Source organism: Grampus griseus (assembly GCF_964374135.1).
Source record: "Grampus griseus genome assembly, chromosome: 18".
NCBI lineage: Eukaryota > Metazoa > Chordata > Mammalia > Artiodactyla > Delphinidae > Grampus > Grampus griseus.
In genome coordinates this window covers 11697674-11722086 of record NC_139012.1, presented here as the reverse complement: position 1 = coordinate 11722086, position 24413 = coordinate 11697674, and the positions used below count along the sequence as shown (strand labels likewise).

At 43.2% G+C, this 24413-nt stretch overlaps 1 protein-coding gene across 1 annotated transcript in view; it reads right to left on the bottom strand.

Annotated features, from left to right (window-relative positions):
* DOCK9 (dedicator of cytokinesis 9) overlaps window positions 1-22107 on the bottom strand; it is a 215175-nt gene extending 193068 nt beyond the window's left edge. Inside the window, exon 1 of the mRNA XM_082675480.1 lies at window positions 21903-22107. Coding sequence (XP_082531606.1) covers window positions 21903-22064 — 162 coding nt within the window. The 5' untranslated portion in view covers window positions 22065-22107. The remainder of the gene's footprint in view (window positions 1-21902) is intronic.
* Window positions 22108-24413: the final 2306 nt, after the last annotated feature.

Below are 24413 nucleotides of genomic sequence, written 5' to 3'. Positions count from 1 at the left end.
TTCTTTTGTATGACTTCTGGAAGAAAATTAGAAACATGCTTATCAAAAATCCAGGCCTTACATATGGTAATTTTTTGTGTTAAAAATATTTGATTATTATGTTTTAGAATAGTACATTCTAGAAGCCCAACAATATTAAACATTAAGTTTTACATTTCTGTTCACTTTAAATTGTAAACAAGTAAAAAACTTGAAGAAGTTAGTGAGGGATGGTTACTACCAGTCCACAAACAGGAAATTGTATAAATGACCAAGGTGTTCTAAAGAAATGTACACATAGAAAAACATCCCTAGTGTCTGAATCATGCTGTTAGAAGTCTCTCTGCTGGGTGGCGGTACTCAACCGTCTGGGTCTATGTGCGTGCAGGTCATGCGGCCACCAAGGACCCCGAGTCCCACCATGACAGAGACACCCTTTCCCAGGAAGACCTTTGCTTGTGGACATTCTATTAATATGGTTCCCTCACGTAAAGCTAATGGCAGGGCACTGATGGGGGTGATAACTTTACAGTGGCTCATCACATAACGCCAGCAAGTGGGCTGGGAGGAAGGAGCACCGGAGACATGTTGACTCGCCAAGGTTTCTACAAACGTGTGCAGAGCTCCCAAGGGAATCATCCTGTAAGTAATGAGCTACACAACTGCTGGTTTACGTATGGTCGTGATAAGCGTGCTGAAAGAAATGCAGAAGATGCTTAACCAGTTTGGGGTCAAATAAGCCTCTCTGAGGAAGATACTTTGTGTCCAGAAGGAAGAGTGAAGTTGAATAAAGAATGGCTGAGTTAGAGCAAGTTGGGGGTGGGGTTAGCACAGCACATGCAAAGGTTCTGAGGCACAAAAGAGCTTGCCCATTTGGGGAATGAAAAGACAGCCCACTCAGTTTCAGTGCAGTGGTCCAGGGGAGAACAGCACATGCTGAGCCTGGTGGGGTAAGCAGAGTACAGATTCACCCTGATAGGTGTATTAAAGATTGTGTGTTTTAGCCTGGGCTACATGGGAAGCCATCAAGGGGTTTTAGGCAGAAAATGATATGTGGCCACACGTGCACAGAGATGAGAACAGAGCTTCAGATGCAGATCTGGTGGGAGTCCACATATAGGCAGGTGGTGGCTAAAACATGAAAGTGGATGACATCACCCAAGATGTTGGCCCTGAGTAATACAGGTGCTACTACTAGTAATTACCACAAACCCAGCTCACCCACACTGCTTCCAAGGTGCAAACCAGCCCAACAATGACAGTGGTCACACACCTTTTTCCAGACCCTGAGTACTAACAGCAATTCACCATTAGGTGACTTACACCTTCTAAAGTCATTCTGAGCTAAGATCAAGACTAATATTACACAGTTATTTAATTTTTCATATATTTATATCCCATACTCCAACTGGACTGTACGTTATAGTTCCTTGATGATGTATATATATTCCAATAATCAATTTTAAAATAAAAGATTTTCTGACCCTGGAAAGATAATCTAATCCAAACCTGCCCTTACACAACAAGAAGGACAGCTCAAGGAAATTAAGCAAACTGGCCAAGGTCTATCCACTCTGGTCATGGGCTGTTGTGTTACAGAAGGATGCCCATGACCACACCTGATTTCCTATGTAAATCTTTATTTTTTTAAATCAATTTATTTATTTATTTATTTATTTTTGGCTGCGCTGGGTCTTCATTGCTGCGCGTGGGCTTTATAGTTGCAGCAAGCGGAGGCTACTCTTCCTTGTGGTGCACGGGCTTCTCATTGCTGTGGCTTCTCTTGTGTTGTGTGGCTCTCTAGAGCACGGGCTCTAGGCGTGCGGGCTTTGGTAGTTGCAGCACGCGGGCTCAGCAGTTGTGGCTCAAGGGCTCAGTTGCTCCACGGCAATGTGGGATCTTCCCGGACCAGGGATCGAACCCGTGTCCCCTGCATTGGCAGGCGGATTCTTAACCACTGCACCACCAGGGAAGTCCCTGTTTATGTTTTATTATAATATTAATGTGGAATTAAATTGCTCTGCCATTGGTAAAGCAAACAGCACAAGCATTCCACAAAAAAAGTCTGAGTGTTCTGAAATCCAAAGAAACTGCATCTGTGCTAAGCCCAATCTGTACTCATTTCTCAGCTGGCTTAACAGAAAGAAAACAAGAAAAGATGCATGCTCACCCTTCCGCAACCTGTGAGCAGAAAAAGAGCCCTGCAGGGGGTGTTCACTCTGGAACACACCTGCTTAACAGGGGCGCCTACTGCTGCCACCCGAGTGGCCGCGCATCTCCGTAACTTCAGGGAACAGACAGTGAAGTGGGGTCCCTCCATAGATGATTATACACTTTCCTCCTACTGAAAAGGTATGGTTCCCCCCCACCCCCAATCAGGAATGATATGAAAATTCTGGATAAAAAAGAACTCACCAATTTGGCTTGAACTTCTAAATAAAGCCTTTTGTTTAACCTCAGTCATGCTGAGCCCTCAGAGTGGCTTTGCCTAAAACACTGTAAAGAAGACCTCTCTCAAGGGCTTTGATAACGTGTCTCCTGCTTGACCACTAGATTCCTATTTGCCACACCTGAAATAAAACCAGGTCGGCAGCAATGTGAAATAAGGTTTGTCTTCAAAACCACCTGACATCCTTTGGCATTCTCTCACCACCTACCACCCACATTCCATCCCCAGGGCCCACCTCTCTGGACTATCTTCCAGGGTTTGCCATGCTCAGCCTCCACTGTTTCTTCCCGGGAATTCACTCTCCATCTCTGTGTGTTGCTGATTCACAGCTCATCAGGGTGAGACGTTAAGTCCTGAGTGGTCAAGAATACTCCAGATGCCTCCCTGATTTTGTGCATCTTTGTGATAGAACAGAAGGCACTTCCATGCGGGATCGTGGGAAGACAGTTTAGAAGCATGCCATTCTGCAACCTTATAGTTAGGGAGGGGCTGGCTCTGCCGGGTGTGGTACTGCCCAGCCCACCTATGCCGACAAATCCCTGCTAAATCCCCAGAGTCCTCTTTGCTAAAGCCCTGAGGAGTTTCTCAGACTGTGAGGCAGAGGCCCGTCTGCTTTTCCAAGCTGTGCTCCAAACCACAGAAACATCCCAGGATGGTGGTGAAAGTTACACCACAGTGCCCAACCTGACATCCTCCTCCATGGCTCCTGGGCACTTGGCTGGCCTTCTGTGAGGGAGTCACAGCTGAGAACAGCTAACGTGGGACGTGGATGGATGATGGAGCCATAGGGCAGGGATGAGGGGACACGTCACAGAGAAAAGCCACACGGGGTGTGACGAGGGCACCCACGCGTCTCCGTGTACACGTCTCATCTCACTAAATGGAACGGAAGCCCCTGAAGGTAGGAACCACCCCACCTTCGAGGTTCCAATTGTACTCACCCTCTGGTGTCAACTAAGGGCTGATCATTTGTCCAGGCAGACAGAAAAGCGGAAAAAGCCTGTCACCAATGTGATGAGCCCTTTTTAACCTCAAGTGCACTTTACAGCACTCCTGGTCTTGGTTTTTCCATCTGAATCACACAGGCAGAGAGAGCCCAAAGCCAAGCTGCCAAAATATTTTACAAGTTTTCAACCCAAGAGACTTGGTAAGATTCATGAAGTCTGAAAGAGGCTTGTGGTTCAGGGAGCACAGTCTTGGTCAGCATCTCCTCCTTCTAGGGCAAACTTGCGAACTCCCCACCCAGCTGAGATTTTCCCAATCTACCTTCTACCCAGGACAGTAAGAGCAACACCAAGGGAGGCTGCACAGCTGCTAACACTCCAACTGCTTAAACTCTAGGCACACAAATTCTTCTAGATCATTCAGATTACTCTCCATTACTTCCAAAATAGTAACGGAGAGAGGCGATGGGGGCAGACTGTCCTTCATGGTGGGCAATCCAAGGCCATCTATATTTGCTTATGGATCTGAGCAGCCAGATTCATCTTTAGGGCTATTTTCTAAATTAGTTTGCAATCCCAAATGTACAGAGAGTGGATAGTGGAGAAAGACAGCCACAATGTCACTGGGTCACGGTGAGGCACAGAAAGAAACAGAGAAAAGGGATGGGGGGAAGCTTAGAATCACAGTTTTGTTATATAAATAATCTAACCACAGACAACAGCATGGACAGGAAGTCAAAGGTATGCGTCAACTCCCCCTTTTACTTTTGTGATAAACCCAAACTCAAGAGTTTGGCACTAGAAGCTCATACATTGTATACTTGGAAATAAATGGCCTAAGTCTTCTCTTAAAACCTAGTGTGGCAATTCCCTGAGTTCCTTCAACAGCCTTTCCAACTCATTAGTCTTGTTGTTCACAGGCTCAGAGGGTGGGTGTGTGGCCTCAAACAAGGTTCATAGGAGCAGTTTATAAACACACAGACACACACACACACATACACAGGAAGATGGCCAAGGAAAGGATAACAAAACAACTCTTTTTTAATAAGAAAAGCAAAAATAGTTTTAAGGTTTTGTTGTTTTTTTTTAAAATTCATTTCCCAATAGAAGGAATTCTTAAACAATGAACCGTCTTGCTTGTTTCAAGATCATCTGGCCTTCTCCTGAATTCTCTAATTGCCTGCTTCCAGCCAAGCCCTACATGTCTGGGGTTGCAGGACAGAAAACATAAGCAATCCTAAAACTTATCTTCAATGGTCTTTTTTTAAAAAACGTTTCTTTTTTTAACAGAGGGTGATTAGAAATAATAAAAATGAAAGAGGTTTTCAAGTTTTGGTACAGCTAGAGGTTGTTTTTAAAATTGAGACCATTACTGTCTGCTTTCCCTTTGGACAGTGCCCAGCATTTTTCAGATAAACACGCATCTCCAGAAACTATCAGAACTTCCTCTTGTTTTACAACACTGGTCACGAGAGAGTATGATTTGGACAGCCGCCTGCATCCCTCTGTAACACAACAGGCCATTCTAAAAGGTGGTTGAATTCTAAGGGTGAAAAGTGAAAACAAATTTCAGCATCAACTCTCTTGCATCCAAGTTCCCAGAAACTATCCATGTGCCCTCATTTATTAATTTGGCGAAGAAGGACTGTGAATCCCACTCCAGTTAGTGGAAAAGGGAAACCAAAAAGAAGACAATGATGTCTACTTTGCAGGAGTGGCTAAAACATTCAGAGCTCTGCCTGTCTTCAGTATCCCATCCCACTCACCCCCCAAATCAGATTTATAAACACAGGAGGATCTGGTGTAACTTAAGGCTCTGGGAAAGAACATACATAGAAGGGGCTCCCACCTACCAACTTTAAGTTATAAGTACACACCAGTCCTTTTAATAGCCCTTCTCTGGATTTTCTCCTGCCCTGTTAGGTCCTTCTTAAGATGTAGCACTCAGTTCTCAGCCCTGACTCAGGTACGCCAGCAGGTCATGGATCTGAATGAGAAAGCAACATCTCAGTACCCTTTCTTTATAAGGTCCCAGGATTTCAGGCCCGGTGATGCAATTTGCAGATATTTTCAGTTCACAAGAGCGGGAGCCAACTTTTCCAAGGCAGGGTGCTAGATTCCCAAGCTCATCTTTCTGGAAGCTTGGTAGTTTGCAGTTGGCAAGACACAGCAGAGAAGGCCACTGCTAGACGTTAATTAAACATTTGAAGTTTGCCCTAGATAACCATACACAGAAAACCAATGCCTACTTGGGGGAAAAAAAAAAAGAAGAAGAAGAAAAATGAGGTAAAAACATTCTCCTCCTATAATCTAAACAAAAACCCAACACACACAGAAACTAGCATACAAACTCCATTCTGCAGTTTGGAAATGAATGACAAATTGCTCCAAAATCTTCCATAACCTGCAGCGCTACCCTTAGTTAGCAAACTCTAAAGTGCAAATACCCTTTGACAGATAGAATTCTGTAAGCTATTTATACCATGTTGTGAAGGTTTTAATCAGATAAGAGCCTAACATGTAGCTGAGATCATCCACACGCAGACTGACAGTGACAGGAAGGGTGGGGGTAGATTTCTCGAGCACTGAGGGGGCAGGTGGGTGCCCAGAGCACGAGGCACTGTAGTGGGTGGTTCCAAAGGCCAAGGTGCAGCAGCAGGAGAGAGGACGTTTGACCCAAGTACAACCTTGTCCTTGGTAGTGTCAGTAATTATCTCCCTGCAAGGATAGGCTCTTCTGCGAAGTTATCAACGACACAGACTAAACAATGATTCTAGCACTCCCCTCGCCGCTCCCTTCTTACTGCTATGGAACTTTTTGTACATATTATTGGGATAATTACCTAAATGTGCTGCCTTATATTTTTACTGGCTATGATGAAACCATTTTTCATCTCTGTTAGGAAACGATGCAAATTTGGTTTAAAAGACTTTATTCTAAGAGGCTTTAGGTAAAATAAGTCCCCCAAACTCTTTCTTAAAAGGAAAAGCTAGAGTGCTACAGTTCAATGTACACATGGCCACCAATTCCTGCTGATAATCTAAATAGAACATACTGGGTTGGCCAAAAAGTTCGTGCGGGACGTTACAGAAAAACCCGAATGAACTGTTTGGCCAACCCATACTTTCACTCTTCTGGTCATAGACAGCGGTAATAAACTGAATCCCTCGTCCCATACAAGCCCTTTGTGGCTTTTTCTTTCCGTTTCACTTGTGTGTTATGGAGACCGGGGTTGGGGGGCGGGGTAGAGGGCGGGAGTAGGGTACCTTTTCTGTAGAAAAGTCAGAAGGCACAGCACAGGCCTTCCTAGACATCACATTAAGGTAACCCTGGGTTAACTTTAATTAGCTCTTACAGTCTAAACAAGATGATGGCCAGCCTATGGCTCAGAGAGGAATCTGGGGGTTTTCTGAGATGCAGGAAGACACAGCAGGGGACACCAGAGAGGGAAAAGGACCTCCAGGAGCCTAGGCATCTGCCACAACACAGGAGCAGGTTCACCAAGAAATTACCGAAGCTCACGCTTCAGGACCCTCCCTGGCATAGGCCCCTCCTAAAGTCCTGTACCTAACTTGGTCTTTTCACTTTCTATTAGTTCTCTTAAAGAGGGCTCTCAACTGTAGGAGCTTCAGGCCCTACAAAAGCTGGATCTGTCCCTGACCTGAAGGTTCCTCGGGTATTCAAACACAGCAAGACCAAAAGTGAACTCATGATCTGCTCTCCCCCTTCCTCTGCTCCATGCCAGCTACGCTTAAACCCGTCCCTCCCCTTCCATGCCTGCATTTGATTAATGGCATCACCACCTCCCAAGTCAGAAGACTGGGCGTTGCTATTCCCTGCTCTCTCATCCATTTCCAGTGTGCAGCAGTCCTTTCCCTCCATGCCTTCCATCAGAGGGTTTGTCTGGAGGGTCAGAGCTCTCACCCTGGTCCTCCTGCTTCCAGTCTCTTCCTTTCTGATTCCAAACCCCACTCTGGCATGAGGAGGATGGTCTAACCCCACAGGGCCCCGTGGGCCTCCAAACTGAACACTGGTTGCTCAGCACATGAGGCAGCTCTTCACAGACAGGCCAACTCACCTCACACCCAGCTCTGAGCCGCTCAGCCCTCCCTGCACACCTCCCAGCACGTTGTTCCCCTTGGCTACAGGTCCTCCCCACGCATGACCACACCCTAATGCCTTCAGGGTTTGCGTTTATCCTTCAAGACCCCCTGAAATGCCACCTTCTCTTCGGTCCTTCCCAGTAGCCCCCGATCAGCTGTTCCACACACCCTTCGACCTCCTGTGGAATTCAGCTATTGCTTTCTACTGACGTTTCCTCTTATCTCCCAAGCTGGACTGGGCTCCTTGTCCTGCCTCATCTTTTTCTCACTCATCCAGTGTTACGAGGTTCATTCACTTCTGAGTACTTTCCCACACCCCATGTGTGCTGTACCAGAAGGCTGGACTCTACGGTATGACAGTTAAGAGCACAGGGCTCTGCAACTAAATGACTGGTTTGAATCCCAGCTGTGCTACTAACTACTTACATGACTTTACACTTTATTCACCTTTCTCTTTGTTCCCCGATTTGGTTTCCTCATCTATAAGATTAAGGTAACATGAGTACTTCACCAGGTTGTCATAAGAATTAAACGAGTAAATAAACATATGGAGCTTAGAACACTGCATGAGAACTAGTGAACACTCAATAAACGTCAGCTATTCTGATAAGGGTAGAAGGAGGGGCCATGACTTTATTCAATGATCAATTATTCCTCTGCTCCACTATTTAAGACCCTTCTAAAGGGCAGAGGGGATACGTACCTTGTGCAAGAAGGATACTGTGCACACAGCTCGCTAAACGTTTCTGTGAGTGGTTCAGATGACTCTGCCGGTGCTCTATAGGCAGGAGGCTTAAACAAAAATATGCAGGCAAAGTTCTTCAAGCTCTGGGTATTTAGGGGGCTGTAATCCTGCTTCCAGATGCAAACCTCACCATGCTCTACCTCCCTGACCACTCAACTCTAGACAACTATTCCAACTCCCTTCCTTTGCCCTTCCCGGGGCCTTGGCTCTCGGTACTCTCAGCTCTCTCACCAGGAGACTCTGTCCACTCCCATGCCTTCCTCACCAGGCTGGGATCCACAGTTCTACCTATAGCCCAACAGTCATGGCCCCCCTCAAACTCAGGATGACCCAAAATAAAATCCTCCTCTCCATCCCAACTTCCCCAGACTCATTCCTTCAAAGCTGTTCCCCAGCTCTGTAGACGGCAGCCTGGAGGTGCCCAAGGCAGACATTTGAACACCCTTGACTCCTTTCTCTCTCATTTAACTATCTCTTAGATCCAGATACCACCCTCCATCTCCACTACCAGCCACCTTAGTCCGGCCACGACTGCCTGTCATCATGCTGCCCAGGCCTCCTCACTAGTGTCCCCATCTTCAGACACCCTCTTTCTCCAGCCCATCATCCACTCTACAGTCTGAGAGATCTTTCTAAAACATCAGTCTGACCATGTATTTCCTAATCTAAAACCTTCAGCAAATGGTTCTCCTCCAATATTAGAATAAAGTTCCAAAACACCCACCATGATCTGGTCCATGCTACCTCTCTAGCCGCACTGGTCACCACTGTACTTTCAGCCCAGTGAGCCCTCTCCAGCCTCATGAAACTAGAGCAGCTACAAGGAGGTCTCAGCTCTCCCTCCCTAGGACTTTGCTCCTTATGCAGAAACGTCCTCCTACCCTTTTGGTTGGTTAACTTCTTTACCTTCTTGAGACTCAAGTCAGACATCACCTCCTCCAGGAGTCTTCCTTGACTCTGTCCCAAAGGTGAGCTAGGAGTCCCTTGCAGGTTTTCTCATGGTAGCTAGGCTCATCTCCATCACAGCCTGCATCCCACGTAGGAGATCTCCAGGCCTTCTGAGAGCACAGACTGTGGCTTATTCACCATTGTATTAAAAGGTATCCAATGGATATTGGGTGTGACATAATACGAATTATTTGGTCTCTGCCCTGATTCCTGGCACAGAGCTTCTAAAACTCCTGTAATTCCGTGACTAACAGGGGTGACAGAAGTATCTTGTTATACATAATAAACCCCTTTCAGTTTATGTTAATGAGGTGACTCTTAGAGCAGGAGGGGTTGGTTACCTGAGGAACCAATCCTGTGAATAGTAGGCTGTATCTTTCAGCTCTGCTTCCTGACTTCCCAGGAGAGGAGAGAGGCTGGAGATAGAGTTCAATAACCAATAGCCAATGATTTAATCAATCATGCCTACATAATGGAGCCTCCTAAACACAGAGGTTTGGAGAGCTTCTGGGTTGGTGAACACATAGAGGAGTTAGGAGAATGGCATGCCTGGAGAGGGCATGGAAACTCCATAGCCTTTCCCCATACCTTGGCCCATGCATCTCCTCCATTTGGCTGTTCCTGAGTTGTATCTTTTATAACAAACCAGTAATAGTAAGTTCGGTGTTTTCCTGAGTTCTGTGAGCCATTGTAGCAAATTATCGAATCCAAGGAGCGGGGACGTAGGAAACCCTGACTTACAGCTGATTGGTCAGAAGCACAGGTGAAAACCTGTGGGCCCTGGAGCCCTTGACCTGTGGGATCTGCACTAACTCTGAGTAGTTGGCGTCCAAATTGTTTAACATGAGGGATAAACCCCACATATTTGGTGTCAGAAGTGTTGGGAGTACAGGAAATAGCTTTTCCAGTAGAGGGGAAAAAACAAGAAAACAATTTCAGGGTTCTCTTCTGATCGCTCTTTGACAGTACAGAAAGCTCAGAGAAATAAGAGTCACTTGTAAGGCAACTTCTTTGATGATGCTGTTACCTATTTCATAAGCCTAGAAAACACAAGGAATACCAAACGTGCAGAAGGATAAAACTATTAGCAAGGACTGCCACCAAGCCCACATCTTAGAACTGTATAAGCAAACAGACCCTGTAAAGGCAGAACATACTCTAGAAAAGCAGAGAAAACCTATCCGTCAGCAACTACCATGTCCCTCTGCTTAGGTTCACAAGTCACATCTACTTCAGTTTTCTAGGATATGGGTTTTTCCTTGGCAGAGAAGCAAATGTTTATTGAAATGCATCCGAGGATAAAGCCTTGGATTGTTCACTGACATGCGAAAAAAGTAAAGTACCCCTTTATCCAATATTTCAGTACTGAGGTGACAACAAAAAATACACACACATACACAAATAGACAGTCACACACAGACATATGCATATCTAAAACTTAACACACAGGGCTTCCCTGGTGGCGCAGTGGTTGAGAGTCCGCCTGCCGATGCAGGGGACACGGGTTCGTGCCCCGGTCCTGGAAGATCCCACGTGCCGTGGAGCGGCTGGGTCCGTGAGCCATGGTCGCTGAGCCTGCGCGTCCGGAGCCTGTGCTCCGCAACGGGAGAGGCCAAAACAGTGAGAGGCCCGCGTACCGAAAAAAAAAAAACAAAAAACTTAACACACACATAAAACGTAGGCAAGGAGGGAAATCAATTATCTTTAGAATTCATATAATGTATAAAGGAAAAACTACAATTCACTCTCCATCTATTAGGATACAGATAAATTTCCTGCAGACACCAACACAATTGGTTTGGAAACTCTGGTAGTACCTCTGCTTATAGTTTGCTGGGACTCCCTTTGTTAGGAGAGACCGGATACACAAAACATGTAGATTCAAACCAAGGTCACTTGAGGATGCAGCTGCCACACTGGAATTTCTTTCATCAAAATGCACCAGAGATTCCTTATTAAGACAAGCTTGATCTACCTTATGAGCAGGGATTTCACAAGGAAACACATTTACAAATATACTTAACCCTACACTCAATCCTTAACCCTCAGCCCCTGAATCTTTACCAATACCTGCTTTATAAAACTACCTAAATCAGCAACTTACGCAGTATAGCCTATTTATAGATAAATCTTTAAAATGTAGAATTTGTTTCTTCAAATTTCTTGTTTCCATTTTTACTAAACTGTAATTGAACTCATAGCTGGATAAGAAGTTTGCTTCTATAATGGACAAAGGATAGTTCCCAAACAAAGCCTAGTACATAAAGGAACATAAAACATAATGAAGGCAGGATCACAAATCAATGACTAAGGAATGGATTATTCAAAATACAGGAATGGGAAAAATGAGTGTTGGGAGTAAGGAGGAAATCAAGTTAGGGCCTCAACTAAACTATATACTAAATAAATTCTAGATTGACTAAAGCGAGGATTGGCAAACTTTCTATAAAGGGTCAGCTAATAAATCTTTTAATCCAGAAAGTAAATAATATAGACCTCTACCGCAACTACTCAATTCTGCCACTAAGAAAGAAGTCATAGACAACATGAAAACAAATGCCAATAAAACTTTATTAACAAAACCAGTTGGCAAGCAGGCCCCTTGGATAAAAAAGTCAAATGGTAAGTAAATAAATAAGCAAGCAAACAAGTTCCAAAAGAAAATACTGGTGAATATCTGATCTGAGATAGGCAAGAATTTCTAAGTATAAAAGTAATGGAAGAGGGACCTCCCTGGTAGTCCAGTGGTAAAGAATCCATCTTCGAATGCAGGGGACACAGGTTCGATCCCTGGTCAGGGAACTAAGACCCCACATGCTGCAGGGCAACTAAGCGAGCCACAACTATTGAGCTCGTGCGGCTCAAGGGGAGAGCCTGTGTGCCACAAACTACAGAGCCCACACGCTCTGGAGCCCGCGCACCACAACTAGAGAGGAAAAACCTGCATGCCACAACTAGAGAGAAGACCGAGCACTGAAACAAAGAGACCACAGGCCTTAATGAAAGATCCTGCATGCCTCAACAAAGATCTCGTGTGCCACAACTAAGACCCAACACAGCCAAAAAAATAAGGGGGAAAAAAAAAAGTAATGGAAGAAGTCACAGAGGAAAAGACTCTTATGCTTATCACATACACTTAAACTTCTATTAGTAAAATAAGTACTATAAAGAAGGTAAACAAAATTAAAGGCAAATGACAAAATGGAGAAATACTTGAAAAGAATATGACAAAGGATTTGAGTTTCAAAATTGTATCTTTTATCTCTCAAATTGGCAAAACGATCCTGGCAATCATCATATATAAAACAAGACTAATATTCACTGGTGCTAGGAATGTAACTTGGATCAATCATCAAGCAATAAAACAATATGCCTTAAAGGGCCTTTAAAAAATTCATTCCTGCCTTAACAAGTTCATGTTTATGAATCTAGCCTATGAAAATAATTACAGATCCATAAAAATACGTTTGGGTAAAGATGTCTTCAATAAGCTTAGTTTATAACAACCTAAATGCCTAACAAAAGAAAAGCATTTAAATAAATTCTAGTATATGCATTACAATGGAATATTATGCACTTATTAAACACTGTGTTAGCAGAACATTACAGGCGTAAGTAAATGGCCATAAAAAATGACAAGAGAAAAAGGCATCGGAATTATTTATGAAATATTATACCATTTTTTATATTTGCATAAGCATGGAAAGATATTAGAAAACATATACTACATGTTAAGCAGTAATTAATTCAGGGCTGTGGGATTATGGCTGATTTTGTTTTCCTCTTTATTCTTCTCTGTAGTCTCTATATTTTCTAAAATAATTACATATTCTAAATATGAAAGACGACCAACGTTACTTTTAAAAAAGCAAAAAAGTTGTTGCTTCTCACCAGATCAATGGGAGAAACATAAACCAGCTATTGGAATACCTAAAAAGACTTGAGCAAAAGCAGTAACAGCCCTACTCATCTGTTTCTACTCAGTATTTCTCTGCTCTTCCCTCTTCAGTATCTATGAAATAGCTACCAACTCTAAAAGGTTGATGACCCCCCAGAACAAACACATTCCAGCCCCCCACAATGGAACATTTCAGAATTCTACGGGGATATTTAAGAATGCTAGTGGTCATGCTTCCAGAAGTTGAGGCAAAAGTAGTACTAATCTGAACCCTGGTATGACTATGTTACTGCCTAAGTATACAGCAATCTAAGTTGATATTATTCTGTTGAGCAGATAACTCCATCAACAGCTTAATAAAAAGCAATAATGATTTACAATAGCCAGGACATGGAAGCAACCTAAGTGCTCATCGACAGAGGAATGGATAAAGAAGATGTGGCACATATATACAATGGATTATTACTCAGCCATAAAAAGAAACGAAATTGAGTTATCTGTAGTAAGGTAGATGGACCTAGAGTCTGTCATACAGAGTGAAGTAAGTCAGAAAGAGAAAAACAAATACCGTATGCTAACATATATATATGGAATCTTAAAAAAAGAAGAGTGGTTCTGAAGAACCTAGGGGCAGGACAGGAATAAAGACGCAGATGTAGAGAATGGACTTGAGGACACGGAGGGGGAAGGATAAGCTGGGACAAAGTGAGAGAGTGGCATGGACACATATACACTAACAAATGTAAAACAGATACCTAGTGGGAAGCAGCCGCATAGCACAGGGAGATCAGCTCAGTGCTTTATGACCACCTAGAGGGGTGGGATAGGGAAGGTGGGAGGAGATATAGGGATATATGTATACATACAGCTGATTCACTTTGTTATACAGCAGAAACTAACACAACATTGTAAAGCAATTATACTCCAATAAAGATGTTTAAAAAAAAGCAATTATGAAGGCAAACTGCTTGAAGTTACAGCAGAGAAAACAAATTTTCTTGTCTTCAATTTTTAAAAATCTCAAAACAATATTTCTGGAGGACAATCTGGCTATACATACAAAAATCCTTTAAAAAGCAAATATATTGAGCTCCATGAGCTGTTTGTATATTTTGGAGATTAATCCTTTGTCTGTTGTTTCATTTGCAAATATTTTCTCCCATTCTGAGGGTTGTCTTTTTGTCTTGTTTATGGTTTCCTTTGCTGTGCAAAAGCTAACAGAAAACAGTATGGAGCTTCCTTAAAAAACTAAAAATAGAACTACCATATGACCCAGCAATCCCACTACTGGGCATATACCCTAAGAAAATCATAATTCAGAAAGAGACACGTACAACAATGTTCACTGCAACGCTATTTACAATAGCCAGGACATGGAACCAACCTAAATGTCCATTGACAGATGAATGGATAAAGAAGATGTGGCACATCTTCAATACAATATTTTATGGCTGAATATTACTCAGCCATAAAAAGAAACGAAATTGAGTTATTCATAGTGAAGTGAATGGACCTAGAGTCTGTCATACAGAGTGAAGTAAGTCAGAAAGAGAAAAACAAACACTGTATGATAACGCATATATATGGAATCTAAAAAAAAAAAAAAGGTACTGATGAACCTAGTTGCAGGGCAGGAATAAAGAGGTAGACATAGAGAATGGACTTGAGAACATGCGGTGGGAGGGCAAAGCTGGGTCGAAGTGAGAGTAGCATCAACATATATATACTACGGAATGTAAAATAGTTGGCTGGTGGGAAGCAGCAGCGTAGAACAGGGAGATCAGCTCGGTGCTTTGCGATGACCTAGAGGGGTGGGATAGGGAGGAGGGAGGGGATATGGGGACACGTGCATGCATATGGCTGATTCACTTTGTTGTGCAACAGAAACTAACACAGTATTGTGAAGCAATTATACTCCAATAAAGAGCTACTTAAAAAAAAAAAAAAAAAGCAAATATACTTTGACCCAGCTACTCCAAGTCTAGAAGTTTATGCTAAGAAAATAATTTGACAACTGTTTAAAGTACACATGCAAAGATGTTTATCACAGCATTTACAATTGGAAAAAAATGGGATAATGGGTATAAGTTAAATAAAATGTCACTTCCTCCAATGTGAATGTTTGTGTCCCCTCAAAATTCATATATTGAAACCTAATTCCCAATGTGATGGTGTTTGGAGGGGAGGCCTTTGGGGGTGGAACCCTCATGAGGGGGATTAGCGTTCTCTATAGAAGAGGCCCCAAAGAGATCCCTCACTCCCTCCTGCACATGAAGTTACAGTAAGAAGACAACCAAAAAGTGGGTCCTCGCCAGACACCAAATCTATGGCTGCTTTGATCTTGGATTTCCCAACCTCCAGAACTATAAGAAATAAACGTTTGTTACAAGCCACTCAATCTATGTTATTCTGTTATAGCAGCCCGAAATAAACTAAGACACATCCATACGATGAAATGACACCATTAAGAATTAGATATACATGTATACTCATTGACATAGAAGGATGTTTGTGATATCTATTTAAAGCAAACAACAAGACTATAGAACAAAATAACATGTATATTGTTATGTATTAGTCAGCTTTGGTTGTCATAACAAAATACCAAAGACTGAGTGGCTTCAACAACAGAAATTTATTTGCTCGCAGTTCTGGAGGCTGAAGTTCAAAGTTAGGGTGGCCTAACTTTGAACTTCATCCTGGATTGGGACCCTCATCCTAGATTGCAGAGAGCTGCCTTCTTGCTGTGTGCTCATATGGCAGAGAAAGAGAGATTTCTTACTCTTCTTAGAAGGCCACAGTCCTATTGGATTAGGGCCCCACCCTTATGACCTCATTTAACTTAATTACTTTCTAAAGACCCTACCTCCAGATGCAGTCATACTGTGGATTTGGGCTTCAACATATGAACTGGGGGTGGAAGGAAACAACAAAATTTAGTCCACAGACACCCATTACATATGTAACTTTTATGAACAACACTATACATGGATGAAGTTCTTGAAGGTTTTTGCCTCAAAATATTTGTGTCAGTGGTTACCTCTGTGTAGCAAACACAGCACGCTTAGTTTCTACAATGAATGTTAAATTTCCTGCTTATGATTTAATAAATATTAAAAAGACGGTAAATTTTTAAAAAGCACCAGGGAAAGGTACAATACTCGCTCCTGCTAGCTCATGCTGGCTGCACTCACAAAAAGCAGCATCAATAGAGCAACGCAATCTCAGGACACAGGAAATGGATCTAGGAATCAGAGCAGACTGTTCCTTGAAAACATCAGCCCAATTTACTGCTGTGATCAAAATAGGCAACGAAATCCACTGGGCATCATTAGGAAGGATAATTAGAAATAAAATGGAAAACACAGCCTACCGAAAGCCACGGCCCCATGACCGGACCTAGAACCAAAGGAGTGTTCCAGAAGGTGGCCAAGCAGGTTTCCGCTTTCTTACAATTCAAGACACTTGTAACAGTGCAAGAAACAGTTATGAGAGAACATCTGAAAAAATAAAGATCTAGCCTTTACTTTCCCCGCTGCCTCAAGCTGATAGGTATTATACCACTTTTCACTTAGCCCGTCATCGATTATACCGTTATCTCCCCTTACGCTCCCGCAACCCATCTATCCCTGTAGCTGCACAGACACGTACAAGCAGGACCGCAGGCTCTTATGGCCGTATCGCCTTCAACTCTGTTCTCTTTGCACAGTGCACATACGATAAACCAAAGGATTTTCAAAGCCAATAGGTGCTTTACGTTAGGAAGGACTGTTTAGCCTGGGGAGACTAAAGTGGTCTGATAAAATCCTACACAGCAGTAAAGGCTGAGAACATGCTGACGACGTGTAGCACATCTTGAAATAGGAAAACCATGAAAAACTTCAAAGCTTTAAGGAAGTAAGAAAAACAGATTAACTATCAATTTACCATGGGTAAAATTATCAATATATTATCCCAACATGTCACAAAAGAAATTGAGGACAAGAAAGTTTGTCTTCTCTCCTTGTGACTTGCAGCAACGTGCTCTCTATGAAGCTACTGACAAAATCCCAGCAGCCATCAAGGGTATAACTAAGTGACTTCTTTCACGTCAGTTACAACTGGCAAAAAGAGAACATGGTACAGCATAATCCCACAGGTCCTCAATTCCTCCACAGAAACATTAAGAGAAGATTCTATTACTGGCTATGAGTAAAACAGGGCAAGTCCTAGTCAATAGGGCTGGGTGCATCACAAACCTTCACAGACAAGGAAAAATGGGATTTACAAGTGTTTTGTCTCAGCTCAAGCTGCCCCTCCTCATGGAAGGTGCCTGGGCCAAGCCGAGCCCTCACATCCTTGACCGTGCCCTGTGCATTCTATGTCAACTTCCCCCGGTGGGGACCTGAGCTTCTTCATCATTCCTGTACATCCAGCACCCGGCACAAAGAAGCACTCAAGGGTGTTTCTTGAATAACCTGGACATTCCATTAATTAGAAAAGAAAGACTTTAGAAAACTCTATACTCAAGAATACAATCTACTCCAACTCAATCCCGTCCCTCCATTGTGGCAGAATTACTAATCAAAATCTAAGTGTGGCACACTGGACATTCAGTCAGTCCACGACTTCCAGATAAGCCCTTTTCCCAGTGTACCACCCGCCACGGGGCTAATTCATGCCTTTTAGACATAAAGAGAACCTTCCTGTGCAAGATCGCACAGCTGCAGCCTTACTATAAAGCTAACGTCTGCGCTCAAGACATCTGATTTTTAATGAGCTATAGTGTAACTTTTAAAGAAGTCACCCAGGTGATTTTTAGTAACGGATGAAGATGTAACGTGTAGCTTAAGCGCTACATGTGCTGTAAGTGAGTATTATATAAAACTGTCTTAACTCTGATGTAGCCATTGGCACAGCAAAGCACACAACTTGTGTGAAAACAAAACGTAAAAAAAAAGCAAGCTTAATAAAATTAGATTTTTACGGAATTAAATTAACATTAAAAAAAGACATCTGATTTTGCTTCAGAGCCACCTTGAAGGTTTGTTCTTCACTACAGTTCTCTATTCACTTATTAATTCATACTCTGCTTTGTTTCAAACGGATTTAAAGTGATTTACATAAAAACATACAGAAGAGGATTAAAAGTATTTTAATAAGCAGATGAGAAGAAGCAGACAGCGACAAAATAGTCATACAGGAAAGTAAGAAGCAAAGTTTAAGGGAAATATAAAACAAATCATTTTGAAAGAGCCTATGTATGTTAGAATCGGGTCATATTGTGAAACTGTTAAAAGATAAGCTTTCTTTTATTTATTTATTTATTTATTTATTTATTTATTTTTTGCGGTACACGGGCCTCTCATTGCTGTGGCCTCTCCCGTTGCGGAGCACAGGCTCCGGACGCTAAGCCTCAGCAGCCATGGCTCACGGGCGCAGCCGCTCCACGGCATGTGGGAGCTTCCCGGACTGGGGCACGAACCCGTGTCCCCTGCATCGGCAGGCGGACTCTCAACCACTGCACCACCAGGGAAGCCCAGATAAGCTTTCTTTTAACAGTCAACTGAAGAGGTGGCTGAGGTCAGTTACATGAATCATAATGTATATAAAATAAAAATGAAGTAGTTCCTCAGGAAAAGCAAAACCATTCAGAGCATGAAGACAAGAAATTTCTTCCAGGGCTCCTCATAAAAGGAACGCTAAAAAATAGAAGTAATTATAATTGCTAACAATTAGCACTAACTTACGTGCAAAACACTGTTCTAAGAACTTTAGACATATTCACTCATCTAATAACCCTATGAGGTAATAAGCACTGTTATTATCTGCATTTAATGGATAAGGAAACAGGAACAGAGAGGTTAAGTAAACTGCCCAAAGTCACACAGCTAGCAAGTTGTGGATTTGGGACTCAAACCCTGAAGGCTAGCTCCAGAGTCGCCACTCTTAACCACTACACTATAGTGCCCTCAACACCCTCATAGCAGACATCACTTTTCTAAGGATGTTTCTTATGATGTCCTTCAGTGTGGGCAAGAGAAAAATGCAAAGCTTAGTTCAGGAGCAGCAATTCCTCTGAGGCCAAAATGAGCCAGTCCACCCCTGTGGGTTTCTGACAGATAGGCAGATATCTCCGGTATTTTAGAGTCTCCAGAAGAATGGTAGCTACATGAACATTACTTTTCCTCCACAAGGTTTGTTATGCATTGAGTGACGGGGGTGGGGGTTATACCCTGAGGAGCAGTGAAGTACAGTGCTGACCTGCTGACGGTTAAGGTCGAGCCACAGGCTGGCGTCACCACCTGAGCTGGAGGAAGGACAGACATCCTCCCCACCAATGCTGAGGCGCCTGACAAGGACGCACATCTGCCTGATGAGAAGGTCAACCTACTTTGCATGGAGCAGGCCCAAGGGACGGCCGATGGGCAGGGCTCCCTTAATAAAGGGTTTGGCTAGATCAAACCAAAGGATGAGAAGGTCCTCAAATGCCCATGCCACAGAACAGGTCTCAATAGAGCTAGTGTGGACAATATCCAAAGATAGTATTATCAAATCAATTGTCACTCAAGGATCATAGCAAACCCACAGAATGGCCAGCCTTGGACCCCATAACTTCTTAGGGTAGCTCCAAGAAAGACTGGTTCTAGAAGATAACCTATCTTCTCAACAGCTTCTCCAAGTTCAAGTTCAGGACCATAAAACCATTTCATCAGAGTTCACTTATTAGCCAAGGACTTACTAGGAATCAGGCATTGTTCAGGCTGTTGAGGGCAGAGCGGTAAGTAAAACAGACAAAAATTCCTGCCATCATAAATCTTATTCCTGTTTAAGTACCATAAGTAACAGCACTAATTACTATTACTACACTTACGCTATTATTCTTGCCTAACTGTATGTCAGCTGAGATCAATATTATGAAGAAATTATAGCGAGGACCCAGAGGAGGGTGCGCTGGGGGTGCAGCAGGATTACACCAGTGGTCAAGGAAGCCTTGCTGCCATGGGGAGATCTAAGAAAAGCCCTGCAGGAGGCTGGAGGTGGACCAGGTAAACGTCTGGGTAGAGATCCCAGGGAAGAGGCCAGTGAGAGAGGAATGAGGAGAATGAGGAGGAAACAGGGTGACAAGGAGGAAACAGGGTCTGGTGGGCAGGCTGGGGATGGACCTGGAAGCCCCCGTAAGGATTCTGGATCTGACTGAGCAGAAGAAGGATGGTCTGACTTTCCTTTCCAAAGGACCACTGTCTGCCACGTAGAGAAGAAGGCACAGGGCCAAGGAAAGGGGCAGGGAGACCAGTTTGGAGGGAGAGGGTGCATCTTTCCACCCACAGCACCTCGGCCACATGCACACACGGTCCTGTTGTGCTCCGGGGTCTGCTGGTGTGGGTGAGGGTGGTGGCAGAGAGCATCTGACCAAAGGCACAGGACCTGTGCTTCAGAATCCAGTCCCAGAGTACCAACAAAGGCCCCGGCAGGTTAGAATTCCTTCACACAATAAAAGAAAAAGAAAAACATGCAGAGTCTCCCAAAGGCAGGTTAACCAAACAAAAGTCAGTGTGGCCTAAGGGGGCAGAAGCTGGTGGCATGGGAGAGGCACTGGCATCACGGGCCAAGCAGTCCCACGGCTGTCAGGGTTATGGACTACACTCCTGGGACAGACACTGTAATGAGCCAGTCCTTCTAATCTCTGAAACCAGCTATTCTCAAAAGCATATCCCAAAATACTTTAGGGTTTAAAATATTTAGTAGTTAAAACAGCACCACTTAAATTCCATACCCACGCATAACACTCACTGCCTTCCAAAACGCATCTGATGCTCATGCGATACTCTCCTTTTCTTTCCTCCCAAGGATTTTGAGAGCTAACATCACATAAGCCTCTCCACAAAACACATCCCCTCTAGGGGCTTCTGCAAGGCTGGGGCGACCCGGTACGATCCGGAGGTGCATATGGCACGCCAGCCTCTCAGTCTCAGATGGCAGCCTAACGACCAGGAACGGTTTTGGGGTTTCCGCACACCCTGCCCTCGCCATACCGAGATCCTGCTGGCCAGCCCCACACACAGAAACTCCCACGTGTATTATTCCCCACTCGTTTTGACACACACTGTGAGAAGAACAAGGAAAAATGGCAAGGCATCCTGAGGGAGGAGGAGACCAATATGCAGCTTTCTCATGAGCCTGGTATTTGTGAGAAGGCCATGGAGAGGCACACCCATCTGTGACTTGACACCTCCTTGTGCATTGGGAAAGGAGGAAAGAACACAGAGGCGTCAGCTAAGCTTCCTTTTACTCTCAAGAGCCTTCACCCACAAAATTATAAATAGCTGGATTTAAAATAATAAAACTGCAAATATTTTTCTCACACCCATTACATTACAATTTTCTTTCATGTTCCCTTTACATTTCTCCCCCTGACTCAAAGGACTAACCACAAGACATTAGTAAGGAAAATCTAGCCAGGTAAAAGGCTAAGATGTAAAGGGACTGAGTAATTCACCATCATAGGGAGAGGGTTCACTCTATTAGACCTTAAATACAGGCTTTGCCCAGTATTATTTCTAGAACTATACTAAGAACATGTAAGCTCACAGAGCTAACTTAGAAAACTGGTCTGTAACCAAATATCTTACTCCAGCTGCTCTCTCTGTATGTATTTCAGATTTGATTAACACATGACATTCTCACACATACAAACAGGCACTTCATAATTTAATTTTAAGGCCACTAATTACCCATTCATACACACAAGCTACATATATATAAGCACACTGAGATAAATATATTTGCTTTACAGGTAAAGACTAGTTTATCCTAACACCAGCAAACTACTTGTTAATTAAGAGACAGCATTTACCAGACAGGAGGAGATCAATAGTTCTGAATCTTCTTTTGTCCAATTGTATGCTGTGTATTCAAGGGCATTATTCTCTCCTTGCTGTTTGCACATATAAGCACAGTTTCTTTCAAAAACGGTGCGGATGCCTTTAAACAGAATCACACTAGTAGTGCAACCCATCCCCAAGGTGTGGATGTTCAGGTCTCTAGCAATCTCTACTCCATTTCCACATCATCTTCCTTGGCTCTTCAGAGCAGGCTCCCACGGCACCATCTTCGTGACAGGCAGTTGCCGACACAAGAACAGAAGGGAAGCTCCGAGCTGTTGTACTAGATTCCGCTTCTGCCCAGCAGCCTGACAAAAAAATCCAAGCTCCAAGTGTAAAACAGGAGGGGTGGTGCAAAAACAGGATGACACACCTTCAGATGCACCAAAACCTTTAAAGTATTGCTTTTCCAATAGATTGCTTCACTGTTAGTACCAAAAACAAATAAGCAGAAGATTTACATGTGGTTACTGGAAAACTGCCGGCTCCTGGGATTTGCTTGGGATTGTTCTGAATCTCAGAACCTGCCCAAAATGAAAAAGACGGTGCCAGACAGCCACCCTGCTGCAGATGCTGCTGGAAGGCACAAAGAATGTTCATCTGCTGCAAGAAACCTCCCTCCCAGAATGCTTAGCCTAGCATCTATATTAGCAAACATCTCTTTCCTTGACCTAAATATGCTGTTTGTTTAATCCTGCATCCGCGAGGAATAGGGAAGCAAAAGAAAAAAAAAGTCCGAAAACGAGAGGAATCACTAAGATGACTGCTGCTATGGAAACATGTGTAAGCCCACTTCAAACAACCTTTTGCGTGTGTGGGTAACAGCTTGCTGACAGCAAACCACAAGGGAACATGAAATTGCTGTGTCAATCTTGACTTCTGCCCATTTCCACTCTTTGCTAGAGAGGGGGCTAGCAAGTTTGCACTGCTTGGAAGAATTCTCCTATGCCTGGTACCGAAAGATGCAAATGAGAAGATGGATACAGGATTACCTGGCACCTGCTGAAGCAGCTCCCTGGTATGCAATGGTAAATGCACACTGAAGTCCCACAGGCAACAAGGTTATTATTTTTGGTGCATAAGTAATCCAGGTCCTTCCACTGCAGACTGAACTCAGTAACACTACACTACCTTGTATATATATCTTTGGGGATGGCTGATAGGAAAGCTCGTCATTGATATAATACCAAGTTGACTCTTGCCACTTTCCTTCTAGAAAATGAAAAGCAAACTATGTAAAAAGACCACGATGAACACACAGGGCAAACCCCTCCCACCTACAACATGCATCTAGAAAAGAGTTACTGCTCTTTTAAAATCTGTTCTGATATTCTTCCTTAGTTCACAAGGCAACAGATGGTTTTCATTTTCTATCTACAGATTTCAAAGTTAGAGTGAATTATAATAATTGAGTACCTGCAGGTTGGTAACAGAAACCTGTGTGATGTAGTGAAAGCAAATCTTTAGAGAATACCATGCAGTCACCTAATTCTAAAATTTCTGCTTTCTATGGTTAGTTTACCTATTAGGCCCAATAGATAAGCAAAAGTCTAGGATTCGTCTATCTCCTGAATTTTTATGCAGGGTATCAAACAGCTATAGAGATCAAAGGAGTAGAGATACCGGCCACATGCAAAAAGCAAGCAAACAAAACCAGAATAACTATATGTGGTCAAAAGCAATCAGCTTCAGAATGGTAATTCTGTTAAAAAAAGAGCTACAGTATTCAAGATTACACCCAAGCCCTGATATCATAAGATCTAAGTCTTCATGTGACATCCCAGTGCTGGCAGATAAATAACATGGAAACTTATCTACACAGAAACTGAATCCTATAGACTATAAAAGACTAAACACCTGGGTTAAAAATTGTCTGTCTTGAGATTTCAGAAGACTCACCAACTAACCTAACTTCTGTACTATAAGGGGAACAATTTAAAAAGTAATAGTTGGGCTTCCCTGGTGGCACAGTGGTTGGGAGTCCGCCTGCCGATGCAGGGGACACGGGTTCGTGCCCCGGTCTGGGAAGATCCCACATGCCGCGGAGTGGCTGGGCCCTTGAGCCATGGCTGCTGAGCCTGCATGTCCGGAGCCTGTGCTCCGCAACGGGAGAGGCCACAACAGTGAGAGGTCTGCGTACCACACACACACACAAAAGTAATAGTTAATTCAATATAAAGATAATACCTAGAAATTTAAACTTAATTTACCATTATTACTTATTTTAGACAACCTGGGTATAGAAGCCAGCAAATACTGCTCAATATATAAAAGATTATGTTTGAACTTTACAAAGGATCATAAATGATAACCAAGCAAATTTGAAGCTGCTGGTATATTCTATTTGATTTACCAAAAAAAAAAAAAAAAAAAAAACCGTAAGTTAATACTTAAAACAATGGAAGAGAATGAAACAATTTCCTAACAGTCATTCAGAGGAAAAAGAAATGTTTCCTTAAGCATTTAAGCAACTTGTATCAATT